Source organism: Callionymus lyra, chromosome 19, assembly GCF_982586985.1.
Source record: "Callionymus lyra chromosome 19, fCalLyr1.hap1.1, whole genome shotgun sequence".
Taxonomy (NCBI): Eukaryota; Metazoa; Chordata; class Actinopteri; order Syngnathiformes; family Callionymidae; genus Callionymus; species Callionymus lyra.
Genome location: NC_141836.1, coordinates 4,715,278 through 4,741,492, shown reverse-complemented (window position 1 = coordinate 4,741,492; position 26,215 = coordinate 4,715,278). Strand labels below are relative to the sequence as shown.

At 41.2% G+C, this 26,215-nt stretch overlaps 1 protein-coding gene across 1 annotated transcript; it reads right to left on the bottom strand.

Annotated features, from left to right (window-relative positions):
* Positions 1–1,138: 1,138 nt before the first annotated feature.
* Positions 1,139–26,215, bottom strand: ctnnbl1 (catenin, beta like 1). Its single transcript, XM_087781221.1, has 16 exons — positions 26,085–26,215; positions 24,761–24,970; positions 24,172–24,278; positions 23,943–24,082; positions 23,772–23,869; positions 20,934–21,027; positions 17,670–17,761; positions 17,371–17,443; positions 17,163–17,221; positions 16,704–16,852; positions 14,854–15,035; positions 9,860–9,957; positions 8,546–8,626; positions 2,092–2,229; positions 1,955–2,027; positions 1,139–1,413 (listed from the first exon to the last, which is right to left on the bottom strand). Exons 1-16 carry the CDS (start codon positions 26,112–26,114, stop codon positions 1,325–1,327), a joined length of 1,713 nt encoding a protein of 570 aa, XP_087637347.1. The 5' UTR covers positions 26,115–26,215; the 3' UTR covers positions 1,139–1,324.

Here is a 26,215-nt window from a genome sequence, read left to right as displayed (position 1 = left end):
TAACGAGCCCCCCCGCTCGCTCGCTCATCGCACTAAATGATGCCAGATCTGAGGAGAAAGAGGCAGACGGTGGACACTGAGCAGGTCAAAGAGGTTCTGAAGTGGGATGAGACGCCGGGATTTGACCCCCAACTCCAACCTGAGGGGAACATTTACCTGGTGGTTTAAGTAAGTAATTTTTATTTGTATTGCGCTTTTCCAGACCAGGGTCACAAAGCGCTTAAACAATCAATACAATATTCAATAAAGTATATACTTTAAAGGTCAAGATAAAACTGATAACACAACAGGAGTTCCAGAAAATCAAGGAAAAGCCTGAACAAATAGAAACGTCTTAAGATGTTTCTTAAAGGAGTCAGTAGATCCATCAAGAGCAAAGAGAGAGAAGATCGTTCCAAAGCTTAGGAGCAAAAGCCTGGAAGGATTTCTCTCCTCTGGTCCTGAACCGTGTGCGAGGAACCATAAGTAGATTCTGATCCACAGACCTCAGAGCCCGAGCTGGGGTGTAAGTCTGGATCAGATCACTGATGGAAGGTCTGACCATGAATAGATCTGAAAGTAAGAACCAAAATTTTAAAGTTGATCCTGAAAGAAACTGGAAGCAAGTGAAGAGATTTAAGGATCGGAGAAATGTGAGTTCTTCTACTAGAGCAGGTCAGAATTCTCGCTGCAGAGTTCTGAATCAACTGCAGACGAGACAGATCCTTCTTGTTGAGACATGAAAACAAACTGTTACAATAGTCCAGACGAGAAGAAACAAACGCATGGATTATAAGATCCAGATCATGTTGTGACAACATTTTCCTAAGTTTAGAGATTTTTCTCAGTTGAAGGAAAGAGTTTCTGCTCAGTTTTCTGTAGTGTTGAACTAGAGACATGTCTTTATCAAATACAACACCCAGGTTTCTCAGGCTCAGTTTGACAGACTGACTTAAGTCACCCAAGTACTGACTCAACCCTGGAATCTTATCATCAGGAGTAATCACCAGAGTTTCAGTTTTGTCCACATTTAGCTGCAGACGATTGTTGTTCTCTCACTAAAAGTGTTTGTGTTGCTGCACTGGAGAGTGAAAACAAAGGTGTGAGTGAGTGTCTTCTTCTACACACCTTCAGCACAGAAGCAGCGACTGCAGATCAGGGGTCGTCACAGCCGAGCTTCCTGTGGTGGAACAATCTGCTGCGGACAATTTTATGAACAAACCTTTATTAGAAAACATCAAGACCCTTAGAGGACAATGAAGGAAAATGAGTTTGAAAACACAACGTATTTGTCGAATCCAAAATATACAGGACAAGATTGTTTTAATAGTACAAAGACGATGGACTAGAAGTTGTCGACGAGCTCCATGATCCTCTTCCGCTCGGCTTCTTTGAACTCCTCGCTCTTTCCGTCCCCGATGCTCTCGGCATATTCTGGGGACAAACGGGAACATTGAGGTTCAAGTGAGGGTTCGGAGGAAGGTTGGGGTGAAGGTTAGGAAGAAGGTTGGGCAATGGTTGAATGGGCGAAAATGGGGTAGACGTCGGGGCGATGGGGCAGCAGTTGAGGGCAGAGATTGGGGTGAAGGTTCATGCAAAGGTGCGGCAAAAGGTTTGAACGGTAATTTGATAATATTTTAAACAGAAAACAGTAGAGAAGGAAAAAAGAGATCAAGCACAGAGGGAAAGAAATGGAGCCAAAGGTGGCATGGGCCAGAAGAAGAAAGAAGACCAAGTAAATATAGGCGCTCAAAAAAAAGCCAGATGAAAAAGCCATTGAAATACACCAAGTTAAGAAAGAAAAGGATCAAAAGAAAAAGGAAAGAAGAAGACAGCACTGTCGACAAAGAGAAAAAGAAATTGATAGCGACAAAAACAAAAGGATGTGGTCTAGAGAAGGTAAAAATAAAGAGGAAACTATTCAAAGAACACATCAGTGATTCAAGAGACTGAGAGCAGCCTGATGGTGTCTCACCTCTCATGATGTGTCGCACCACTTTGAGTGAGCCTCCTCTCAGGTTGAGGATCTGATGAACCCTCTGCTGCAGCTGAAGGTCACACACAGGTCGAGTCAACACACCCGTTCGCCAAAGACCGGGAGCACGTTTGTACCTGAGCGATCCCGGAGTTGCTGATCTCCACCATGATGTAGCAGATCAGCTGCAGCACGAAGAGCCCGGCGTCCAGCCGCCGCAGGTAGAACTCGTCCTCCATGATGTCGTCCAGAATCTCGCCGCGTCGCACCATCTCCTGCAGATTAAATTAACAAAGCAAACTTTAATTCAGACCTTTTTTTTTACCAAACAAACCTATTTTCTTAATTGAGCCGACGCGTGAATTGATTTTGCTACTTAGCTCGGAGCGGCGTGACACACACATGGACACACACTCTGGCGTCGTTATCCATCTTAACAACCCTGTCAGTATTCCAATAACACGCCACTGCCGATACACACTCCGGGCGCATTAATCATCATTAGAGATTACGACCTGAGGCGACGTGGCGCTCACCGCTGGACTGGTTCTTACCCTAATGCAGAGAAACCGGCTCACGTTTGGATCCACATTCAAGAACCCCCTTTTTTAAACAGGAGGAGCTTATAATATCCATTTTTATATTTAACACATTCAATACACTTTCACTATACGAGTGATTTTGTTCTTTTTATCAAAAAATATTTTTTATATCTGCAGTTTTTCCCATTCAGACACGACTAATCAAACTGTGATGATGAAAACTATTTGGTGTAAATTTGTTTTTGGTACCGAGTTATGCTGAGAATGTGAAGAATATCAGTGTCAGTGGTTGAATCTAACGTTTTTTAACAAATGGTTGTTTGTTTTTTTTAAATTATTTAATTCATTATTATTCATAGATTTACATTTTTTAATTAGTTTTTATTGAATGACTGACTTGTACATTGAAAGGTTAAATTATTTAGTTTAAAATAAATTAAAATCGAAGCTCAACATTTTAACTTTCAAAATTAATACATTTATACAGTTTTATATTGTAATTTGGACACTAATATATTATATAACTATAAATAAAAATATTATTACTAAAATATATTTTTCTAAATTCATTGATTTTACATTCGCAGCCTTTTAAATGCAATGTAGAAATGTTTATTTCTGGATTTATGTGACCCAAAGGCCCAGAAAACAAGGCGTTTGTTTTATCCCTTGTGCCACTGCATATGCATTTATGGAAGCCTGGGAGGTCAGGGTCAAAAGTGCCACCAGATAATACTGAATGTACCTAATATCCTAAAGTCTATCTATAAGTCTATGAATAAATGACATTAGAAAATAATTGTGAGAATTCCATTTTTCAGTTTAATTTAGAAAATATTCAGGGTTTTTTCTGTTGGAAAATCCAAACGCATTTTTCTTCCAATATATCTTAAAAAGATGCACATTTGTGGCTCAAACTATAAAACCCATAAATTAATTTAGGATCTTCTCGTCTCTTCAGGCAGCATACGGCAAACGGAGACCGTCTTAATCCAGACAAAAGCCGACCTTTCAACGTGCGTCTAATGAAAACAAATCGCTTTCATTGAGGTGCTGAAGGCTAACACGCTTGACATTTACATCTCGATGATTTCAATCTGGGAAAATTAGAAACCTTCAAAAGACATTGTCCTTACAGATTCATCACAGCCAAAAATGCAATTAGAGCTTTGAAGTTCAGCTCATTAGCCGGTCGGGAATCAAAGGGCAGCTCCTCGCGAGCGGCAAACAAAAGAGATCTGCCTCCAGCGCAGCAGGTGAGGGAGCACGAGTGCACGCCATCTATTGTCATTATGGTCTGTCACAGTAAAAGCACAACTGAAAACAGAGATGAAGGTCTGAAGGGAGGACACTTCTTGCAACATTGTGACTCACTTATCAGCCACATTAGCAGTGCAACACAAAGACCGGCGACAACGTCGTCGGAATGTAAAACACGAGGAGAAGCACGACTATCTTTGTTTCCAGGACGACTCCTGCTTTTATTAAACAGAATAGCTCCCGGCGAGAGTCTGGAATTATTAATGTTGGGAGCGGTTTGGAGCCTTGGTGGGAGCCGCAACATAAAATAAACTGATATTTAATATCTGATTCAAATCTGACCCCTTATTAAATATTAGCGCAAGACAGAATTTTAAAATTCCTGCTCGGCTCCGTGAGGAGGGAAGAAGCTCCGACACGTGATGGAGTACGAGGCCCGAAACAATGACTGCTGCTTTAAATATTCATCACGGCGCTCGGTGAGGGATATTGAAGACCGGGGACTGTGGTGGCATTCATTACTGCCGCGGCTCACTTGCCTCGGTTGTGATGCCGCCCGGCCAATAACTTTGTGCGCGACAGTCCGGTCCCTTCGGCAAACATGGAATCGGAGAGAATAACGTGTTGAAAGGAGGGATCAGACAAGTCAATTACTGCGGCCGCCAGGGAGCCCGGCGGCCGGTCCGGCTGCAGAGCAGACAAAGTAATAAGCAGAGATTTTGTAGTCCCGGCTCCTTAACTGTAACTCAGCGCCGCCGACGGTTTGTGTGCTGCGGCACAAGGAGATTTACGGCGGATTGTTGCTCACAACAGCCTCATTAGAAGGCAGAGAAGTGAGCCTGTAAAGTGTTGTGTGTCTGCGAACAAAGACGCTCCATGATCCCGACTGATCTTCTCCGACACGCCGCCTGTCATTTGTGGATTGTTGCTAATGCACACAAGAAAACATGTTTGAATATGCGCAGAACAAATGTATGAATAAACATCAAGTGGAACACACGGCTTTGACTCTCGAGTCGCCGTGGTAACCGTAACGCCAAACAATGAGGAGTGAGTGGTGTAGGAAGAGCGGACTTTCAGCGAGAGGGCTTGAACGCTGTTGTTGACTTCACATGATAATAATAATAATGAGGGAAAGTTTTGAGAGGGAAAATGGAGATTTGGAAGAAGCCTCCTGCTGATTAAAAGCCTGATAATCTCCCAGATTGTCCTCTGGCGCCTGGTGCACATCAATTAGTGGTCGTTAATTAAGTGGGCCAAGATTTGAGAAAAGAAAATGTCAGAAGCGAGGAACTGCTGCGGAGAATACGACATTCATCCGCTCTTCATGAAGATGGAGGGGAAGGGAAGGGAAAGAATAACAGACTGGACTTCCTCTCTTCACAGGTGATCCCCTGGGAGGAGGGCCCGGGGCGGACCCTTAACACGCCGCAGAGAAGAGATCTCTCGGTTGACCTGGCAACAACTTGGTATTTCCCGAGAAGAGCTGGAGGAGGTTTGGGACACGAGGTATAAAAGGTCATATGGACAAGTGAATGGGTAAATGGATGGATGAGTGAGAGAAAGAGTTGTTGGGAGAGTGGATGGATGGATGGACAGATGAGGCAATGGATGGATGAGTGAGTAATGGATGGTTGAATGAGCGAATGGATGGGTAGATGGATGGTTGGGTGAATAAGAAGATAGATGGATGTACGGGAGAATAAGTGAATGGATTGAAGAGTGGTTGGATGGAAGGACCAGCGTATAGATGGATGGATAGGTGAGAGAACAGATGGACAGATGAGTGAATGGATGGATGAGTGAATGGATGAGTGAAGTTGCTAAACCCCTAAAAAAAATGCCGTTAAGTTGAACCTTCAGAGATTTTCTTCCTCACTTTGAGAAGAAAACCGTGACATCAAGAGTGAAGAGAAACATTTATTCTTAGAAGACTAAAGCTAAAGATAGCACTTCTTAAATCACACACACATATATATATATATATATAAAACATCATCTGCAGAGCTCTTGCTTCAAGCAGGACGTCACATATTCCTGGAGAGCACTTGAAGTCAAGCACTCAAATAAGTTAAAAAATCTGTTGCAGCTCTCCGTCAGCAAAACCCGGCACTTCTCGCAACAGCCGGACGAAGGACACACACACCCGCACACACACACACACACACACCTAATGTGCTGGGAAAGTGCACTCAAGCATTTTAGAGCACCGGGGTCGGCTTCAGCCATGTTTCGCTGAGCTTCATCAATCTCCAAGAGCCATTACCAACCAGCTAAGTATGGAGGGAAGTAGAGCGGCAGCAGACAGGAACATAGCAGGGGTGAGAGGATGGCAAGTATTTAACGCATGGAGAAGAAAGACGTTTTTCAGCATAAAAGAAAGAGAAATAAATGCAAGAGATGGAGCTGAGAAAAATATAAAAAATATTAGACGGAAAAGCATCTTTAGGCGGGAGAGACCGGATGAGGGGGATAAAGGGAGAGGAGGAGGGAGGAGAAGAGGTGGGGGAGAATAAGCAGCTTATTAGAAAGACTGACCAAGAAATGCAGGGAAAAATAAACTTTTCTCTCTCCTATCCTCTTGAGGAATCAGTGGATAATATGTTGCGGCAAAAAAAGAAAAAAAAAGAAGTTGTTTACCGTCTTTAAAACAGGCTTTAACTAGGAGAAAGAGTCGGCGGCAGATAAATCCCGGCTGCTGCAGCAGGACGACGCTGGGCTGATGGCCTTATCGGCTTTTTTCAACCCCGTGTGACGTTTGAACGGACGGATTTCTCCGCGTTTGTGTATCGACGGGAAAGTTTGCTGTGCACAGAAGGAGTGACTTGGAAACCTGTGTGTTTCTCTATCAGTGTGTTCTTATCTCGAGTTTAATGACGTGTCGTGCCAGGAAAGTTGTCTCTTTGACAAGCCAGGCGGAGGCCACGGGGCAGACCTGGGCGAGACTTGATCTCCTTCTGGCCCGTGAGCATGTGCTGGAGGTAAACATGTAGGTTATCTGTGGCGACAGTTGCCTTGAATCGATGCATCAGATCATCCACGCGAAACTCGATTTCTGTCTGCGGCCGGAAACAAAATGTCAAACTGTTCAAGCTGTCTGGGATTTCCTCGGTAATCCCACCCTGATGTCTGGCTGAGAAATTAATCTTCTCTCATCTCCAGATGGAAATCGCGTCTTATCCGTCTTCCACCCACACCTCCTGCCCCTTTTATTTTCCAGCTTTCTCTCGCCCATCTTCGCCTCCTTTCACATCTCTTTCAGGCGCACCTCAAGCCCGCTCGGATATTTACAGTATCACCTCCCGCCGTTCTGCAGTCTCTCCCCCTTTCATTCTCTCTCTCTCTGTTGAAGCCATTATCCCCTGCCTGGCCACTTATCTTCTATCGGTTTCCACCCGCCGCTCCGTCTGGCCCTCAGCTCTACACACTCGCACAGTTATCAAGCGTCGATCTCGTCTGTCAGCTGTCATATTGTTATCGGGGTCCGTGGTTCTTGAACCCCACATCTTATTGGACCTCAGACACTGGGCTCCGGAGCCGAGGAGCGATCGACGTCAGAGCAGGGAGACGGGATGCGAACCGACAGTCTTCGCTCTGATGAACAGTCGCACTATTATTAGAGCCTTGTCAGAAAGATTTAACTCAAGATCAGCATTTATCATCTTTTAAAAGCCTGACAAGTGTCATCTTTCTAAATCTAATGCTTTGTAGAAGCTGCTTAAGAGCAAAGTTTCACTTCAGAGAAAAGGTTTTAGATGAGTCTGCAACCATCTTGATTTGCCTTTTGTATTAGTAATGATAATCCAAATGTTCTGTCTGGTGGATTGTGCTCACAACAGCCTTACTTCAAGGCCATAGCTCTAGTTTTCAAAACTTAGTTCTAAAAGTGTGAATCATAAATTCAATATAATATCCTAATTATTATAACAAATATTATGGAACTTAAGGTAAATTGACTTATTTTTAAAGGTCTATTAATGTCAAAAACCAACTCTCCTGAATGACTCACGTGTAGTAACTGTTTTTCCTCTTCAAGATGAAGTAAGTCCCTCAACATGACCATGTTTTGAAGTACTTTATAAAGTTGCTCTGAAATCTGGGCGAACGAGAGGTTACGAGAGTCCATTATGACGTAATAATGGCTTCACTCCTCCTTCAGCCAGCTTTGTTTATACAAAGAGCCCCTTGGAGGTGGAGGCTTCTGGGATTAATGACATGCTGTGACAAACCTCCATGCTTGACCAATCACAAAAGAGTGGGTGTGGTCATGGTAAACAAGATTTCATCTCCGGAAAAAACAAGTGTTTTCAGTGGGCGGGGCTAAAATCAATTTCCAATGTCAATATTTCAATGAAAGTTTTGTACAAACAATATATACAGATGATACAATAGAAATCAAACATAAATTAAGGAAAAACTTAAATCATCACATTAGTTGCCATTTAATGTTTATATTTTTATGTTTTTCTTAGAACGACTATTTTTGTGTCTCCACCTTGTGCTGTAACAACACACCCGGTTGACATGGTAACTATAAATGCTCTTATAAGACAGGATATAAGACAGTTTTGAAACAAGCAGCATGTCTTTTGTTCTGATCCGACGTTCGCCATAACATCCAAATGCTGTCCGATTCCAAGACTTCTACATTATTTAGTTATTGAATAAATTCTTCACTTTTCGTTGCTGCAATAGATTTTTCCATTCTGAGGCTTGAAGGGATGACGCAGTACAAGGAGACGCTGGGCTGCAGATTGAGAGGGAAGAAGACAGAAGAAGAGACACTTACATGTTTCTCTCCTTCGATCCTCTTGTCTGCTTGTTGAACAGCCTCCAGGTACTTAAAATGCAACTCCATCAGTCGATCAACCTGCAGAGAGAAAGACGCCAGTGAGGACGAGAGAGAGAGAGAGAGAGAGAGCCGTTTACACAAGAAGCTCGAGGGGTAAAAGACGACGGTGCTACATTATTGTAAACGGCACAATAATCATTCATTTTCCATAGTCATTACGCTTCTGTAATTTTCTTGCTTCAGGGTCAGGAAGTGCAACACATCAATATGGAGCGAACGACTCTCTGTGCGGGGAAACACGCTCCGATGACATCGCTTGTATCCATTCTTTGCTTGCAGACCGAAACTTTATGGCTCATTAATGTATGACGTATTACGTTGTGGTGCCACGTGGCTTGAAAACAAACTATAATGGATGTCGTTTTCATTAAAACCCTTGAAGTGATTCGGACCAACATGGCCTCTGCAGACTAAACAAAACGTGCAGCTTTCTGCCATCGTTAGCAGCAGAAGTCTTCCACACATGAATCATGTTTATATGCTGCGTACGGTCAGGACAACTTGCACGAGAGTGGATCTTCTGGAGTAGGTATGAGCAGCACGTTATTTATGTGAACTAGACATAACTAAACGATACAACAATATTCTCCTGTTCAACAGGGAGAATGTTATCGCTCGACTGAGTTGAATACATGACATTATATCGCTTTTTACAAGACAATTTCCCGGTTTTAAAATGTCTTATTATTATTTTTTAAGTTGGTTTTCCTCATTTCAGCTTTGAGATATTAGTGATTCACATACAAACCACACAATTTTCTACTTTGGTAAAGATTGATGTCGGTGTTTTTAATAATCTTTGCCGTTGTTTTTGTCTGTTTGCATTTACCTTGTTGTGTATGTTATTATTATTTAGTCGGTTTTGTGTTTATTATTTACAGTATGTCATAGTCTATGGAAATGACAACCATTTTTTACAAATCCAGATGCAGCTCTCACAGTTCAGAGACTCTAAGCTGCATTTGTTATAAAGACAAATAAGTAAAAATGTGAAAAAATAATAATAAAGATTGATATTAATTGTATTTAACGAGTAATACTGAGTTCACGAGCACATTTAACTGCTTCAAATTTGAAATAATATAAATCGGATGTGACAGACAGCCAGAAATAGATGTTACTCCCAACAATGTGAATAAAGTTCAATCAATATTACGTTCAATTACTTCTTGTACTACTGTACAAGTTTGAACCTCGGCTCCAGCTGTGATTTTAAAATGTGCCGGAGAATGTTAGATGAGCGCCCCGAACCTTCTCGCAGTCGTTCTCTGTGAACTTTGCGTGGAGTCTGCTTCTCTGCTGGGACTTGAGGTTTCTCAGCATGGAGGCGATGATGGAGCAGACGTGTTCTGAGGGAAAGCAAAAACATCAATTACATCCTGCTGAGCGGGTGCTCTTACACAACAGTGCCAAGAAAAAAGAAAAGAAACAGCAGAAAAACTCAAATCTTCAAATCAATTTCCACCCTCAGGCTCGCGCTAACAAGTGTAGCAGTTGCAGTGGAGTTTCAGTCGTCATGGTGATTCGCTCTGGGCATTTTCAGCAAAAAAAAAAAAAAGTATTTCAAAAAACCGACATCAAGTGAGTTAAGAGCAATATTGGCCCCAAACGTGTGCAAGCAGCCCTCGCAGTAAAAGGTTGAAAGACTTCCCCGCTCAGCCTCCTTTTACGATTACCCAATAATATTTCTCTGTGATATTGAGTGCAAGTGTCACCGCGCACAAGTGGGAATAGAACATGACACAGTGAAAATCTGTGGATATCAAGAATGGGGGAGAAAATGTAATTGGACTTTATCAACAAGGGGTCAATATTCTCTTCCTCACCCAGGCTTTGCAGTTGCTAAGCAACAAGAGGAGAGAAATCAATCCCATTTCTGCCTTTTAAAAGAACTTGCGCTGCCTGACAGCTGTGTCAGTGAATTCCCCCCCGACCCACCAAATGGAGTTTCATAATCATCTTCACTGAAGTCACCGTGTTTGAGAAGTAACGGCAGCTAATATCCTCAGCGCTCGTCCTTTCAGGGTTTGTTGCTTTAGTGGAGAACATTTTCCAGCGACGAGTAGTTTTCTTTAAATAGTTTTGGTGAGACACGGATTAAAAATTCACGTTGTGTGTCCAGCGTCGCTGGTTTTACAAGCTTTTAATGCCAACAAACCATCACAAAGGTCTTCATTATTTAAGAATGTTTGGTCCGTGGTAAATACTTAAATTGTAAATACAACTACTACGGTTCAATATATTCATCTCATGATAGATTATATTTTGATACACTTGCGTCATTTTCGGAACGATTTCAGACGACACACATTGTTCTTGTTCCACACATCTTTAAAAGCAGCCGGAGCTGGCTGTATCCCCTCGTCCTCAGTCATCACTGGGATCTCGCAGTATCTCATTGTTCTTTTAGCCACAGTTTAATGAGTGCTGCCATCTAGCGGCTAGTAGTTTAACCGCAACACAAGATTAATAAACGCTGGTGAATATTTGCTTGTTAATTGTAAATTTAAAGAAATTAATTATTTTATTTTACAAGCACTTTATTAAAAATATAAAACATAAAATAACCATAACAAAAATACATTGATTTGAAAGCCAAAAATATATCAATGTGTAGGTTTTCCCTCACACTTGAACCTTTTGCTAGTATCACACTCTAATACTCCGATACTTTCTTTTTATCAAGAAAATGAATGTGATTATTTCAAGACTATAAAACTTAACTTTGACAGTTCCTTATCTCAGCCTGAACACTGGCTTCTCTACACTTCACCACTAGCCTCTACTGAACGACACAAACCTCACAAAAGGTGACGAGAAGGAAAACTGCCATTTCCAAAAGAGCTTTTTTTTTTTTTTATCCGGCTGATCCGAGGCTTAATTGATGTCGCCACCTCTGCATCTCTGCCCGGAAGCGTATCGATCAGCAGTGGCAGCAGAAAGTTCTCCTCAAAGACATTGAAACAAAACAGTAGCTGTTCCCCGGAGGTTTGTGGACGTGGGATTACGTTGCGAGAGGGCAAGTAAAACAGCTTCCTAATCTGTCTGCGAGGACGATCGATATCTTATTTACATCCCAGACATGTCGAGCGGACGCCAGGAAATTTGCCTCGTCCTTTTTTCTATGAGAACACAATAAATCCCCCTTAAATGGGGTACTAGGAAAATATAAAGTGGGTCACAGCATCACTTTGAACATGAAGATAATTGTTGCGTTGGCACACTGAAGGCAACACTTCACGGGATTTACCGTCACAAATCCATTGATTGGTTTTCCTGGCTCAGGTTTAACGAGCTCCCTGTCGCGTCATCGCGAGCCCAGACTCTGCCCCGGTGTTTGGGACCAGTTGTAATTGAAAAGGCTGAGAATCAAGTGGTTCTCCTGAAGAACACAATAACCCTGCAGATGAATTAATCAGCGGCTCCAGTCAAAACTAATTAGCAGGTCGGAGACGGTCGTCCTCCACCCTCCCCTTTGTTCTGTGGCGTGGAGCGACCATTGATCCCCGTGAAATCCTTTGTGCGAGTGGCACGACTGGAGTGACCGGGGATCTTTGGCAGTCTGAGTAAACAGAGCGGGGTAATTATGACGGCGGGCTTCTTCACGTGGCGACACTGTTAGCTATGCAAAGTCAGGCTTTGCTTTTGAGAATCTTAGAGACTGGAGTTTAAATTTCCGTTCCCTGCATGCGAATCAGTTCATTTTCTTTTCTCACCTGGCTTCTTTGAAACTTTTGAAAGTTCAGAGGAAAGATTGCGGCTTCCCTAATCGTCCTCAGACTTGGTGCGGGGAGGATGATTGGTGTCCCAGGGGCACCGTTAGACCCGAACCCATCTGCTTCCCCCGTGAACTACTTTCTATCATCTACCTGCCTGCACCTCTCCAGTCTTCAAAGATGGATGGGAAGTGAATACTCGGATTACAGCCATGAAAACTTTGATTAATGGAGCGAGGGATGAAAAATGCTAATTCTAAAAAGGAGGGCCGAACTTAAAAGAGATAACAATCTGATCAAAGGGTGTCGAAGTTAACTTTTAGTATTAAAAAAAAAATCAAAGGGTGTCATCTTATTTTAAGGTCGCTTACATCACATCTGTGTTTTTTTTTTGTTTTTTTAATCCTGCCAAGGGGCTCCAACAGGACAAATCATTTTTGGGGGTGATGAAAGCTTCTGCACCTGTGTGGACTTGGTGAATATAAATCACGTGAAATCATGAAAGGGTCAAGAGCCAGCAGAGAATTTCAATTTACGTGGCTCGCATTCACGTGTTGAAGGGTTTGACACCCCCCCCCCAAAAAAAATTGGTTAGCACTTTTGAAAAAGGAACCTCAGCCCGAGGACCCGAAGACAGTCCACGACCCCAAGAGCGAATCACTCAACACTGACGCCCGTCTCTGGTATTTCACATTCACCTGTGATTGTAGACGACGTCGTCTTTAAGAAGCGTAATGAACCTCATAGCGCGGTAATGACCTGGAAGAAAAGTCTTTAAATGACCATCGAGTTCACGCACTTCATTACTTGTTCTGCTCCTCATTAACACGACTATCTAGTCAGCCAGCGCTTCGACCCGCTAAACGGTCCGGGCGGCCCGATGAAACTTTTAAAAGATGTTTAGAAGCTTCGAGCAAATGGCCTCGTCCTGCTTCAGCTCTCCGAGGGAGGCAGGCGTTAAGAGAGGTTATCTGCCTCACTCTGCCTGCCGCTTGTCGGGGTTGGAGGTTAATTTGTCCAGACTCCAGGTGAGAGGGACACGTCCAAAGACGATTTATTCTCCTCTGCCACGCTCGGCAAACGTATCTGGGCTTATTAATTCAGGCTCTGCAATGCCAACGTCAGACAAAGAGAGAGACAGAAACACTTTCAGATCTCCTTTGTTCATCAGGCTGAGCCACAATGGATGGTTGAGAGCGGGAACATCTATGAGGAGTGGATTGACAGGAAACTGACAGCAGACGAGGTGCAGTGGGAGACGGAGACTGAATGTGTTTGTAGGGGAGGACGTGACTTAGCACTGCAGTCCAAAGAAGAAGAAAAAACATGTTCTTTCGTAACGACTGAGACGTCCAACACGTTGAAGCTGACATCATGTTTAGATTTTTGTGGATGAGTCAATATTAAAGTAAAAAAATGTTAAGAGAAGAAACCAACCCTTGGAAATAGGTGAACAGAAATGATTGATCAAACCAAGATGATGAATTTCAATACATTTATGTGCATATTTATAATAATAAACTCCTTTATTACCTCACTTTTTATTCTAGTTTTCTGAAAGTTTCTTTAGCATTTAAAAAGGTCCTGGACTTAAACTTATATTTCTTTATATATGGTTTGATACTTAAAATGAGAACCCTCAAGAAAAACATAAAAAAAACACTCAAACAATAATAATGATAATAATAGTAAGTAAGTAAGTAATTTTTATTTGTATAGCGCTTTTCCAGACCAGGGTCACAAAGCGCTTAAACAATCAAAACAATATTCAATAAAGCATATATTTTAAAGATCAAGATAAAACTGATAACATAACAGGAGTTCCAGAAAATCAAGGAAAAGCCTGAACAAATAGAAACGTCTTAAGATGTTTCTTAAAGGAGTCAGTAGATCCATCAAGCGCAAATAATAATAATAATAAATAACTCTCTCTATAACTCTCTCCAAATGTGTCTTTAACACTGAATCATTTTTTGTCTCACCCCCTCTGAGTGAACTCATTGCTGATGTGCACATTTGTACCATCATTAATGTGCAGGCTAAACATTATTGGGAGGCATTTGTTTTTAAACATTTTTTTTACTCCCACCGATATTCTTGGAGTTGGTGTTCGCAGAAGCTTGCCTTCCTCCTGACTCATGTACAGGTGACTCTGGTCTGTGTTTAGATGCTGCCACTGCAACACTGCTCGAGGCTTCAATGATTAAACATGGCCACAAGCTTCACCTGCTTTTAAATGACCTAAATAAGAGAAACTTTGGAGGAGTTACGGTTAATTTAAATGTGAACGACAAAAATCTGTCGTGGCAACAAGACTGTCCATAAAGGGTGAAGCTAAACTTATTTTGATCGATCCCCAGTTTTTAAAATAGAGGTGGAAGGACATGAAAACCATCACTTTAGAAGACCTAATACACCAGAACAGATGCTGAATAATCCCCATTGGAAACAATGTTTACAGCAATGGCAGAAGAACAAGTGAATCTCCACATCACTGCTTTCTTCTAGAACTTCTAATTAGTGTCTGACCTTCGTGCTCCTTCTCTACCGATCCCGTTTTCTTCATCTTCTTGGGTGTCTTCATGAAAAGGGGGAATATCGTCCGCAGGCCCAGGATGTCCACAAACTTGTGGCAATTATCTGCTCCCTCGGGTCCAATCATTCCGTGATCCAGGACTTTCAGAGAACTGGTCCGAGACATTTTCTTCTCCCTGCGGCACATGAGAGAAGGATTTCACACCACGTCGCGAGGGAAGATGTCGAATTTGACTTGTAAATGCAACAAAACATGTTATCAGTGATCACAGGAGGAGCGGGACCGAGGGCCCTGCTCTACGCCTCCTCACAGAGGTCTAGCTGTCCGTCACTGTCGCCGCCTCCGTTCCCGCGGAAGACAGATGACGGTGTTTATCTGGGAGGAGGGACACATATTTCAAGCGCTTGAGTCTGCTTTCCCAGGCGGAGACATTACCAATGATGGATGGCCGGAGTGGCCGGAGAGTCGCGGTACATTGTGTACTTTCTCCGATTTGGAAGGTTTGCGACAGATGAGCGGACTTAACTCAACATCCTGGTGTCAGGAACAATGTGGTCGTAACCCCAGAATGGATGGCAGGTTGATGTCTTGTCGCCGAACATGACAGCAGCAGAGTGTTTCTGATTCTAAAGGAGATTGAAAGTGACTGGAGGCCACTGGAGGAACCGTCAGCGTAGCGGGGCTGCAAGTTTTGAATCCTGTCACCAGGAATTGACATTTTAATGAAGATATAGACGGTTCAATCTGGCTGGTCTGGGATTGAAACACGTTAAGAATAAGTCAAATGCAATAAAGACTATGCTTGACCAAAGGTTATGTCGCGTATATAAATGAAATAGTTTTTAATATGATTAATGTCAGGCCTTGTTGAAGCCAACAGGAAGTCAGTGCGACACATAGAATTACTAGATCGTTTGTTATAGACCGTCCTATCATGGCGGGAAATTCATTTCCCTAACAGACTACATTATTTACTGGGACCAACACTAACAGCAGGTCAACCAAACTCACACCAATTCTGACACATCCGAGTGATTCAGTGAACATTTTGAGTCCGTTTTACTTCCTTTATGCAAAACTCAATAACAACGGATAGTTTTAGTTCTAAATCAATTTAACACACTAGACTTTAAGGAAGTATATCTTTGAATATTCAATTTAAATTGTGTCTTTTTTAAAGCATTGAATTATTATTATTATAATATTATAATTATTATTGTTTTATAATTGAAATCAATCATTTCTTTATTCAAAGGTTGTTATTTTTATTGATTGATTTAATAAATTCGTTCTATACTGACGATGGATTTAGTTTTTTAAATAACTAAGTTATTTCTATAGTATTTGAAGCCTTGTTTAATTTAATATAAAAATGTCGGTATAATCGTTTGTATATTCCATTTAAATGGCTAAGTATGTTGCATTTAGATTTTTTCAAATGAATGTAATTATAATATTAAAGTCTACATTAAAAAATATATATTTGACTGTTCTAAATAAAAATAAAATGCAACCTTTCAATATAGAAATTATGGATAACACTGATATACTTCCATAGACTCCAAATACCTGCTTTAAGCGTTCTACAAGTAAAAACTAAGGACATGTGGAAGTACTACGGTTGTTAAAAGTCCATTTCGTCACTTTATGTCCTCTTTCTCCTTGGACCACCTTTTTTTTTCTTCAGAAAGTGCTTTTTGCATTCCAATAATGAGATATTGATCAGTCTTTGTCTGCTGACGTGATTGTCATTACAAAGTTGTTAAGCTCTCAATAATGAGTCGGGCGCATCCTCCCATCTCTGTCTTTAAAGGTAAACAGTGTTTTTTCCTCCGGCTCTCACCTCAGCATGAGGTTCATGAGCTGCAGTCCTTCTCCTTTCAGGAATCTGTCTCTGTTGGCCGCCAGCATGAGACACGAACACAGAGCGTCGAACAGGTTCTCCATCATCTCCTGCTCCTCTGCTGTGGACGGGTTGTGACGTTTGAACACCTGAAGGACGAGTCAAGTTGATAAAACATTCCATTTGAAATAACATCTTGTTGCGAACGACCATCATCCTTTACTAAACTGTCAACGGACTGGAGTGGCTGCAGAAATTTGTATCCAGGGTTTGGAATCCGTGGATTTTTCACTTCAATCTCGGTGTTGAGCAACAAAATATTGTTCAAGATAAAACGCAGGTGTGGAGACGTAAGGGTTTGAAGGATGATTAAGGCTTAATCTGTGCCGGGATTAACTGGATGACGGCCGGAAGCGGGAGTGTGCAGCGGTGGAATGGAGATGAAAAAGCAAGTCTTACTGAAAGTTGCTGCAGCAGCACGTCGATGCCGTCCATCTCTCCGAGCAGTTCTCTGTTAGCTGAGGAAAAGACGGTCGGGTGTTGACTCACTCTTCCTCACGTATTACACTAATAATTACTATTTTTTAATAGACAACACTATTTGGAATTATGATCAAAAACCTATTGTTAAAAATATACATTTCTTCACAAAATCAATCACACTTACTATCATTGTTCTGCAACAGAATTGCCAAAATCTCGCTACAGTAGAGTTTGTTGGATTCAAATGGAATCTTTGCCTAAGCAGGGAAAAAAGCAACAATTAATGATGAATCCTCCATCCATCCCTCTTTCCTCTCGACGAGACCGTAAGCAGCAAAAAATAATTTCCTTTAAATCAAAATACAGCCTTTTAATCACACAATTTTTTCCCAAGACGTCAATAAAGGCAAAGTTTGAAGTAATTACAACTCAAATTGTGAAGTGGACTCGAACAACACATGGACTGAGAGGTGAGTGACTCACCTTGATTCTCTTGAGCAGCCACTGCATGAGTCCCTGCTGAGCGGCTTCTGTGCACAGACCTGGTCTGAACTCGGCCATGTTCTCGATAATTGCTGCAAGAGAGTCGAGAAGTTATCAAAGAAAATCAACTCAAGACAGAAGGAACAACCTATATAAGTGATGAGCTTTTTTTTGCCTCCTCAACAAAGAACAAGAAAATTATATTCATAAAAACAAAATGTGAATATAAAGTACATTTATTCAAGTAGAAGTGCAGACAATTAAAGGAGCGTCTGTACCCTTTATCCTTGACAGTCAATCTCTTCACACCTGTGAGATTTGATAAACAATCTCAAGGTCATTTTTTGTAAACAAAACTGCAAATGAATCCTGGAAGTAACAAGTTCAACGAAACCGTCCGAGTCTCCATGACTTCTATTCGGTGTTTGGTTAATTAGCCAAGGACACAACCTTGAGAGTGATTATTTTTTAAACTCAGGGTTTGAGTGGAACACATTAAATGAAAGGGTTGTTGTTGCCAGCAATCCTGTGAGGAATTCTTGCCGCCGCCTCCGCAGGAAGTGATTCTGACACCTTCGCTCGGCAGAAAGCAAACACACTTCGAGTAGGAGGATCTTTTTATAGACGGTTCGGCAGAGTTGTGCTCAAGTTTCCTCTAATATTATCATTAGCGAGCCGCTTCTGCCATTAAACATCTTCATCAGCTCGAGACGGCGGCGGAAAAAAGGAGACAGAGACGGATGGTGGGATGGAGATTATAAAGGGAGGAAGAGACAAGGATGGAGGGCTGGGGTGCGGCGGAGATGAAAACAATAAAACACAAGACATAAAAGTGACATCTGGAGAGGAGCAGATGACGGAGGAAACAGAGAGGAGGAAGGAGAAGAGGAGCGTTTATCAGCGACTCAGGCCGAGCAGACAGGCGGCATCCTGGAGGACACCGGGCTCAGAGCAGGGAGCGGGCCGAGCCAGACAAAAGGCTTATTGAAGCTTGGAGAGCTCCCCTGATAACACCCACAAACAGAGACACCGGCACACACTCCAGCAGACGATTGCAGCGCTCCCTGGACGACACACACACACACACCTAAACAGCTCTCCTGACAGCCGGCCTCAATCTGGCAACACAACCTCCTCAGTGGACTCATTCAGCCGAGGAAAGAGCTGTGAGGCAGAAAAGTTTGATTCATGCGAGGGTAAATACAGGGAGCGTGACCACGCCGCCTTTCTGCTGACCCACGTCCTGCACAGCCCCGGACCCTCATTAAGAACCAGAGCAGAGACGACGTCCGCCATATGGAAGTTAATCAGAAATCACAATATTATTTCTTGAATTTAACATTTCAAATGTTGAAACCATGAATTTTGTTGATATTTTAAAGCATTTTTTTCTTTCATTTTAAATAATCAAGTTTGAAAAATTGTATTTGAATTGATTTTATACATAAGAGTTTGATATTCTATTTTGAATAATTACAAAATACATTTTCTAAATTCAAAGTTTTTAATCGGTAGCCTTTTAAATTCAGCAAAAAGAAAGTTGATATAATAGTGACACTAGCCTTTGTATCACCATAATGAATTAAGTACAGATTAAAACAACATTTGTATATTGTATTCTTTAAATTGTTGGAAATAAAATCTCATAATCCATCTGTCTTTGCAAAGCGCTATAAAAAAATAAAAAAATTACTTACTTGTAAAAAAAAGAAAAAAAAAGAGAATTAATTTTGAAAATATTTGATTTTCAAAATTCAAACTATAAAAAACATAATTAACCTTTGAATAAAGAAACTATTGAATTAAATCATTAAAAAAACAAAACAATAAATGCTTAAGAAAACAACATCTGCTTTTAAATACAAACAAAAAGGTTAAACATTTGATGTTTTCTTTCAATATTCCGATGGCTCTGATTTACTTTTATTACCGCTCACAACGTTAAATATACAATAATATAAATGCAGACCAGAACAGTTGGTCGATACGTAAGTCTGACGGGTATTTTAAATGAAGACGGCTCCTCCACTAGATGATCCGCCACCAACCTTCTCAGCAATAACTCCTAAAAAGTGTGTGTTTGTAGCACCGAGAGTTTTTTTTTTTTCAAACCAACAGAACAACTTCACATCACCCTGCAAGTCTGATACACTTGGCACTGGTGGAGGTGTGGAGTGGGGGGGGGTTCTGGAATACAAATAAAGCTTGTTTTATGTGGAGAGTCCACACGGATGATCTGTCAGCACGCTGCCCAGAGCTCTGGCTGCGACTCGGCACACCTTCCAGGCAACAAGTCCCTCTGGACGAGCCTGTCATGTTTCTGCGACAAACAAGGTTGATCGACTGTGTTGCTTCCAAATATTTAAATGTTAACGGGCGGCTATTTTTACACACGCTTCCTGCTTCCGTGCAGGATAGAAGAGGAGCACAGATGAGGCGTCTTTATTCTTCTTATACATAGCAATGATCCCGCCGACGACGAGGATCTGACAGGAGTTTATTCCTGGGGAGGAAATAAGTTCAACTCTGAGAACTGAAAGTTGGATTCAGGTCACAGGAGCTGAAGTTGGATTATGTACTTAGAACTAACCAAGTGATACTAGTCATACTAACAAGTTTAAACAAGTATTTTAAAAAAAAAGAGGCTGAAGCAGAGTCTTGTTTAAAACAAGTGATTTCAACCCAAAATAATATTGGCATAAAGAACAGTAAGTAAGTAAGTAATTTTTATTTATATAGTGCTTTTCCAGACCAGGGTCACAAAGCGCTTAAACAATCAAAACAATATTCAATAAAGTATATATTTTAAAGATCAAGATAAAACTGATAACATAACAGGAATTCCAGAAAATCAAGAAAAAGCCTGAACAAATAAAATCATCTTATTATGTTTCTTGAAGGAGCCAGTAGACTCCATTCTAACTCCATTGAACGTGAACATTTAACAGATATTTATATATTAACAGGGATACATTCTGTTAATATAAAATGTTCAAAACAAGATTGTAAACAGCAGCTTCTTGCTAAAGCTGTTGTTTATGTTAATGTCTACAATCTTAACCTAGCAACAGCTATTAATGATAAACGTTATTGTATTTACTTAAGAAAGGTTTTCAGTCTTTTCAATATAGAAATATTCGCAAAGCAGAGATGTAATAGCAGTTAAAAGAAAAGGAAGTTTTGGATGTGGTGGGTGCAGTAGAAAGAGAAGTGTCAGAAAGCGCTGAATCAAAGCAACATCCCGACATGTTTTCATGTTCTCACCCAGAGTGTTGTAGATGCCGTCGCCCTCCTCCTTCACCTGCTCATCCAGCCGCTCCATGTTCTGCACCAGCAGCGCCACCACCTGCCCTTCCAACTACACAAACACAAGACGCCTCCTTCGCATCAGCAGCCATGACACTGAAAACAAATCAGTCGCGCTGAAGGTCATTTCATCGACCTCTGACTGTGATTCTGGACTCATCGTTAAAAAACAATGATTTACAGTCTAAAGGAATTGACAGACGGATACAATCGTATGGATGATTCCCAAATAATGTCGCTCGTTGAAAACAATGGTTATCGAGTTGATTTATCTTGAAAGAAAATGTCCACATGATGCATTTTTCTTTAGTGCCGAGCAAAGTTCTCTGAGACACATTGCAGTGAGTGGTTGATGCTCAGATTCACGAGGCTGGACGGACTGCTGTGGATCATCCTGATTCATCTTATCGAGGAAACCACCTGGCCCTCCAGCAACACGGACACGAGGGCTTCACGGCGAATAAGAGAGGAGACTAATGGATTCAACCAAGCTTCTCCGGTCTCCCCTATGTTGCGGAGCCGCTCCGTCGCTCGCCAAATGTTGTGTTATTGTGTAAAAGCTTTGAAATGGGAGAGCAGCTGAATCACAAGGAGAGTCATACGATCCTGTTGCCACAATCCTCATGATATATAGATCGTCTTAATGTGCACTTGGGTCCGTGTTGTGAGTCGCAGCCAGCTGAAAATGCCTCAGTCGAAGCAGACGCGTACATATTTCTTAAATTTTAAATCATTTTGTCAGTTGTTTGCATGTGTTTTTTTGAGGTATAGAGTGGAAATGTACTGGAAATATGCGAAAAAGATAAATAAAACTTGATTTGAACAACAGGTAATGTCATTTTCTTTTTGGGAGAATTGATTTTTGTAAAATTTTTATCAAAAAAAGGAACTTTTGGGAACAGGTATCGAAGTGAAGGTATCTGTATTAAATATTTACGATCAAACCCAGCCCTGCAGTAGATAACAAGCAGGAGATTCATCTGCTGTAGTGACCCATTGATAGTTATATAAAATAGATTATTTGTTCACTTTTCTGGAAAAATGTTGAAATAAAGGTGGGGTAGAAGATCTTCAAAACCTTTCTTCAAAACCTTGTGGAGAAGCTGCATTTTTAATTGTTTGAGAAGACTAAGGGATGAAGACTGTCTGGGTCTGTGTTAGAATGGTTCTCATCTTACCTTTCTGGGCGCAGTTTTAGTGTATCTGCCAATCAAATGAGGTCTGAATCGGCAGATCTGTTGTGTGGAGTCCCTCAAGGTTCTGTTCTGGGTCCTTTATTGTTTTTGCTGTACTTGATTCCCCTCGGTAAAATCATTCAGAGATTTCCAGATGTTTCTTATCACATTTTTGCTGATGACATCCAGCTCTACTGCTCTTTTGATCCAACTGAGCCTCAAAGGCTGAACAGCTTAGTCAATTGTTTGCTAGAAATCAAACAATGGCTGAGTGAAAACACTTTACAGCTAAATGTGGACAAAACTGAAACTCTGGTGATAAGATTCCAGGGTTGAGTCAGTACTTGGGTGACTTAGGTCAGTCTGTCAAACTGAGCCTGAGAAACCTGGGTGTTGTATTTGATAAAGACATGTCTCTAGTTCAACACTGCAGAAAACTGACCAGAAACTGTTTCCTTCAACTGAGAAAAATCTCTAAACTCAGGAAAATGTTGTCGGAACATGATCTGGAGCTTGTAATCCATGCGTTTGTTTCTTCTCGTCTGGACTATTGTAACAGTTTGTTTTTGTGTCTTAACAAGAAGGATCTGTCTCGTCTGCAGTTGATTCAGAACTCTGCAGCGAGAATTCTGAGCCGCTCAAGTAGAAGAACTCACATTTCTCCGATCCTTAAAACTCTTCACTGGCTTCCAGTTTCTTTCAGGATCAACTTTAAAATTCTGGTTCTCACTTTCAGATCTATTCATGTTCAGGCTCCTCCTTACATCACTGATCTGACCCAGCCTTACACCCCAGCTCGGGCTCTGAGGTCTGTGGATCAGAATCTACTTATGGTTCCACGCACACGGTTCAGGACCAGAGGAGAGAAATCTTTTCAGGCTGTTGCTCCTAAGCTTTGGAACGATCTTCTCTCTCTTTGCTCTTGATGGATCTACTGACTCCTTTAAGAAACATCTTAAGACGTTTCTATTTGTTCAGGCTTTTCCTTGAATTACTCGAACTCCTGTGTTGTTCTCAGTATTATCTTGATCTTTAAAGTATGTACTTTTTTGAGTATTGTTTTGATTGTCTAAGCGCTTTGTGACCCTGGTCTCGAAAAGCGCTATATAAATAAATATTACTTACTTACTTACTTACTTAATTGCATCAATGCTAACTTTAACAATGTTTTTACTGTATTGTAGGTCCAAAGCAATTGAGCAGTGAATAGAGTTTTAAACCATTTAGTAAAAGAAATCACCAGGAAAAAAAAAAAGCAAAAAGTCGAAAAAGAAGTCAAGAGTCATTTGTACTGAAATTTGTTGAACACTTGTTGTGATGGAGTTCAAGGACATTCCCCGCAGATCTCAACTTGAGTCCAGTGGTAAAGTGTTTTCTTCCAAGCAGATTTCTTAGTGATGCACAACATGCAATGGATTCAGTTTATAGGGGGCGCTCTTCTGTATAAATTCCTCTCACTCGACCATAAGGTTTTGAAAAAAATTGCTGCCTTCGCTTGCAACAGCTTTTGCCGAAATGTATTTTTTCCGACGAATGTAACGTTTTTTTAAGAACAAACCTATATTTGATTGCAGGTATACAATTGAAGTATTGCTACAGCCATAAGTTTCGAGTGACTCACCAGAGCATCGATAAGCACCTCGGCACCTTCCTCGCTCTCATGGAGAGTGTCGGTGTCGGTCAGTTCCTGCAGCAGGTCCACCACAGCGATGGCCACATTTGACTCGGGTTCAGGAAAGTTGAGCTGTGCTGATATGATTGTATGAGTGTTATTTTGTTCAATGAAGGATATCAGAGTTTTCATGGCTCAGGAGTCCCAGCAGCGAGTGCACAGAGTTGAGCTCCACCAGCAGATGGTAGAGTTCTGGCATGGTGGCGATCACATGCATCTCCTGGATGATGTCGTTCAGGTCCAGCTCGGACTCCATGAACCTGACACAGGAGAAAAGAGTTGCATCAATACACTTGATTTTAGTCGGCTTTTAATTTAAAATGTAAAGACACGTCACAAGAAAACATACTTTTCTGGGTTATCTGGAAACTTGATCCTCAGTTCCTGGTTCTTGTACGACCTTTTCTCAAACGTCAGGATCATTTTCTTCACCGAGCTCTCGTCCACCAGCTCGGCCTGAGTGAGAAGACGTATCATTTAAAAGAAGAAAAGTCTCCAATCAGCCAGTTCGCCAACATCCAACAAGTGGACGGGTTTCCGAGAGAAAAGTGGTTGAGTGTCTGACACCCCCGTGGCATAAAAGCAGCAGTGATGAGAGATAATGGCGGGTTAGGAAATTACGAGGTGGCGACATTAGCGAGACTGCAGCACTTTGCACTGAGTGGCTCTTGAATGCTCAATATCTGTGGAGAACGACCGGCGAGTTTCATAATTCGGCGGTTTCATTATATATGTCGGTGCAAATGGCAAAGCTCCAAACTAAATACTCAAAATCGCAGAACAATTGAACATTCAGAGGCAGAAAAAGTTGCCGATAGTGTGAGCGAAGACTTTACAATCGCAGTGAACGACAACTAGATGCAATAAAAGATGCTTTCTTAAATGTACATCACTGCTTTTTACGTCACAGTCATCATCTCATTCATGACAACACTCACCTCAGGATCATCCTCATCCTGGTCCCTCAGTCTCTCCAGGATCTTCTTTCCATCCGGCTCCTCGGAGTCCCTCATCTCCGCACCTCCATCGGCTGCTGCCCCCCTGAGTCGGGCCTGTTCTCGGGGCAGGTGTAGCCTCGGCTGCTTTGCCGGTTTCGCGTCATCATCTGCTCCTCCGTCATCATCTCTTCGACCAGCTCCTCGATCGGGCTGCAATACAGATGTTATTGTGACATATTAGCCTCAAGGCATTCAACTTTATCAAAAAGAAAGGTCTGCACACAGTTAAGAGACTAAAATAATCCATTAGATATTTAGATTGAAGTTAAAAGATGAGCTATCAGGAGCTGCGATGAAACAATGAACCCCTTAGAAGTATCTCCAACACTAGAAACACCCCTAACACAATGAGACTTCTCCATATTTTTAACAAGCAATCCACAAGGTCAGTAGACAACAGGTAAACAACAGAAAAATAAGAGTCTGGTTTACTTTGAACCACATAACTAAACAATCACAGTAGATAAATATACAATGTACACTATAAACATCGACCTTGAGGTACAAGAGAAAAAAAGAAAAATATCTAAAACAATGAGGAAGGCTTATGATGAGAATTTTTTTTTTTTTTTTTAACAAAGTACTGAAGTGTTTTTAAATCGATGCTTCTTTAATTTGACAAAAAGTTTCAAACTATCTTTGGAAAATAAAGCATAAAAGAAAAAGAAAAAGGGAGGAAAAGTAAAAAGTGTGAATCATTTGGCAGAAAAATCTATAAATATCCATTAGAATTGTTCAAAAGTAGTAAATGGTGTCACAGATACATATTTTATTTTACTTTAATTGCCAATATTAATGTTAAAATTACCATAATACATTTGTAGTATTTCAACAAAAGTTCACGTACGTTTTTGTTTTATTTTAAGTTGGGCAAACAAACATTAGAATTAACTATTGTTTACAATTAAAATAAAACCTCATACCTTCAAACAATGTGCGTCGTAAAAGAAAAGAGAGAAGTTAATATATATGGCTTATATAATAATATTTGACGGATTTATTTAAAAATAAGCCATTTTTACTTTGGCCTAGCAACCCAATTGCTCCAGTTAACAGCTACAAAACGCTAAATACAGAATATCTCATTTAATAGGTAAATAACTAATAACCTGCAGTATTTTAAAAACAATGGTGTTGAGGTTCTAACTTGAAGAATGTAAACAGGAAATATTGTCATCTGCTGCAGACGAAAACTTCCCTCGTTTGAATGAATCTATGGCTAAAGAAGAGCCTTGTAAAATAGGAGAAAAGTATAAACGTGTACCTGATATCTTAGAAGTTCCCCCACGTCCATACCCGCAGGAAAATAGTCTGTAAAACCTCTAATTCGGATTATTAAACCAAATAAGCGCGCGCAGTGGAAGTGAAGCTAACCGGCTAACAACAAGCTCCCCC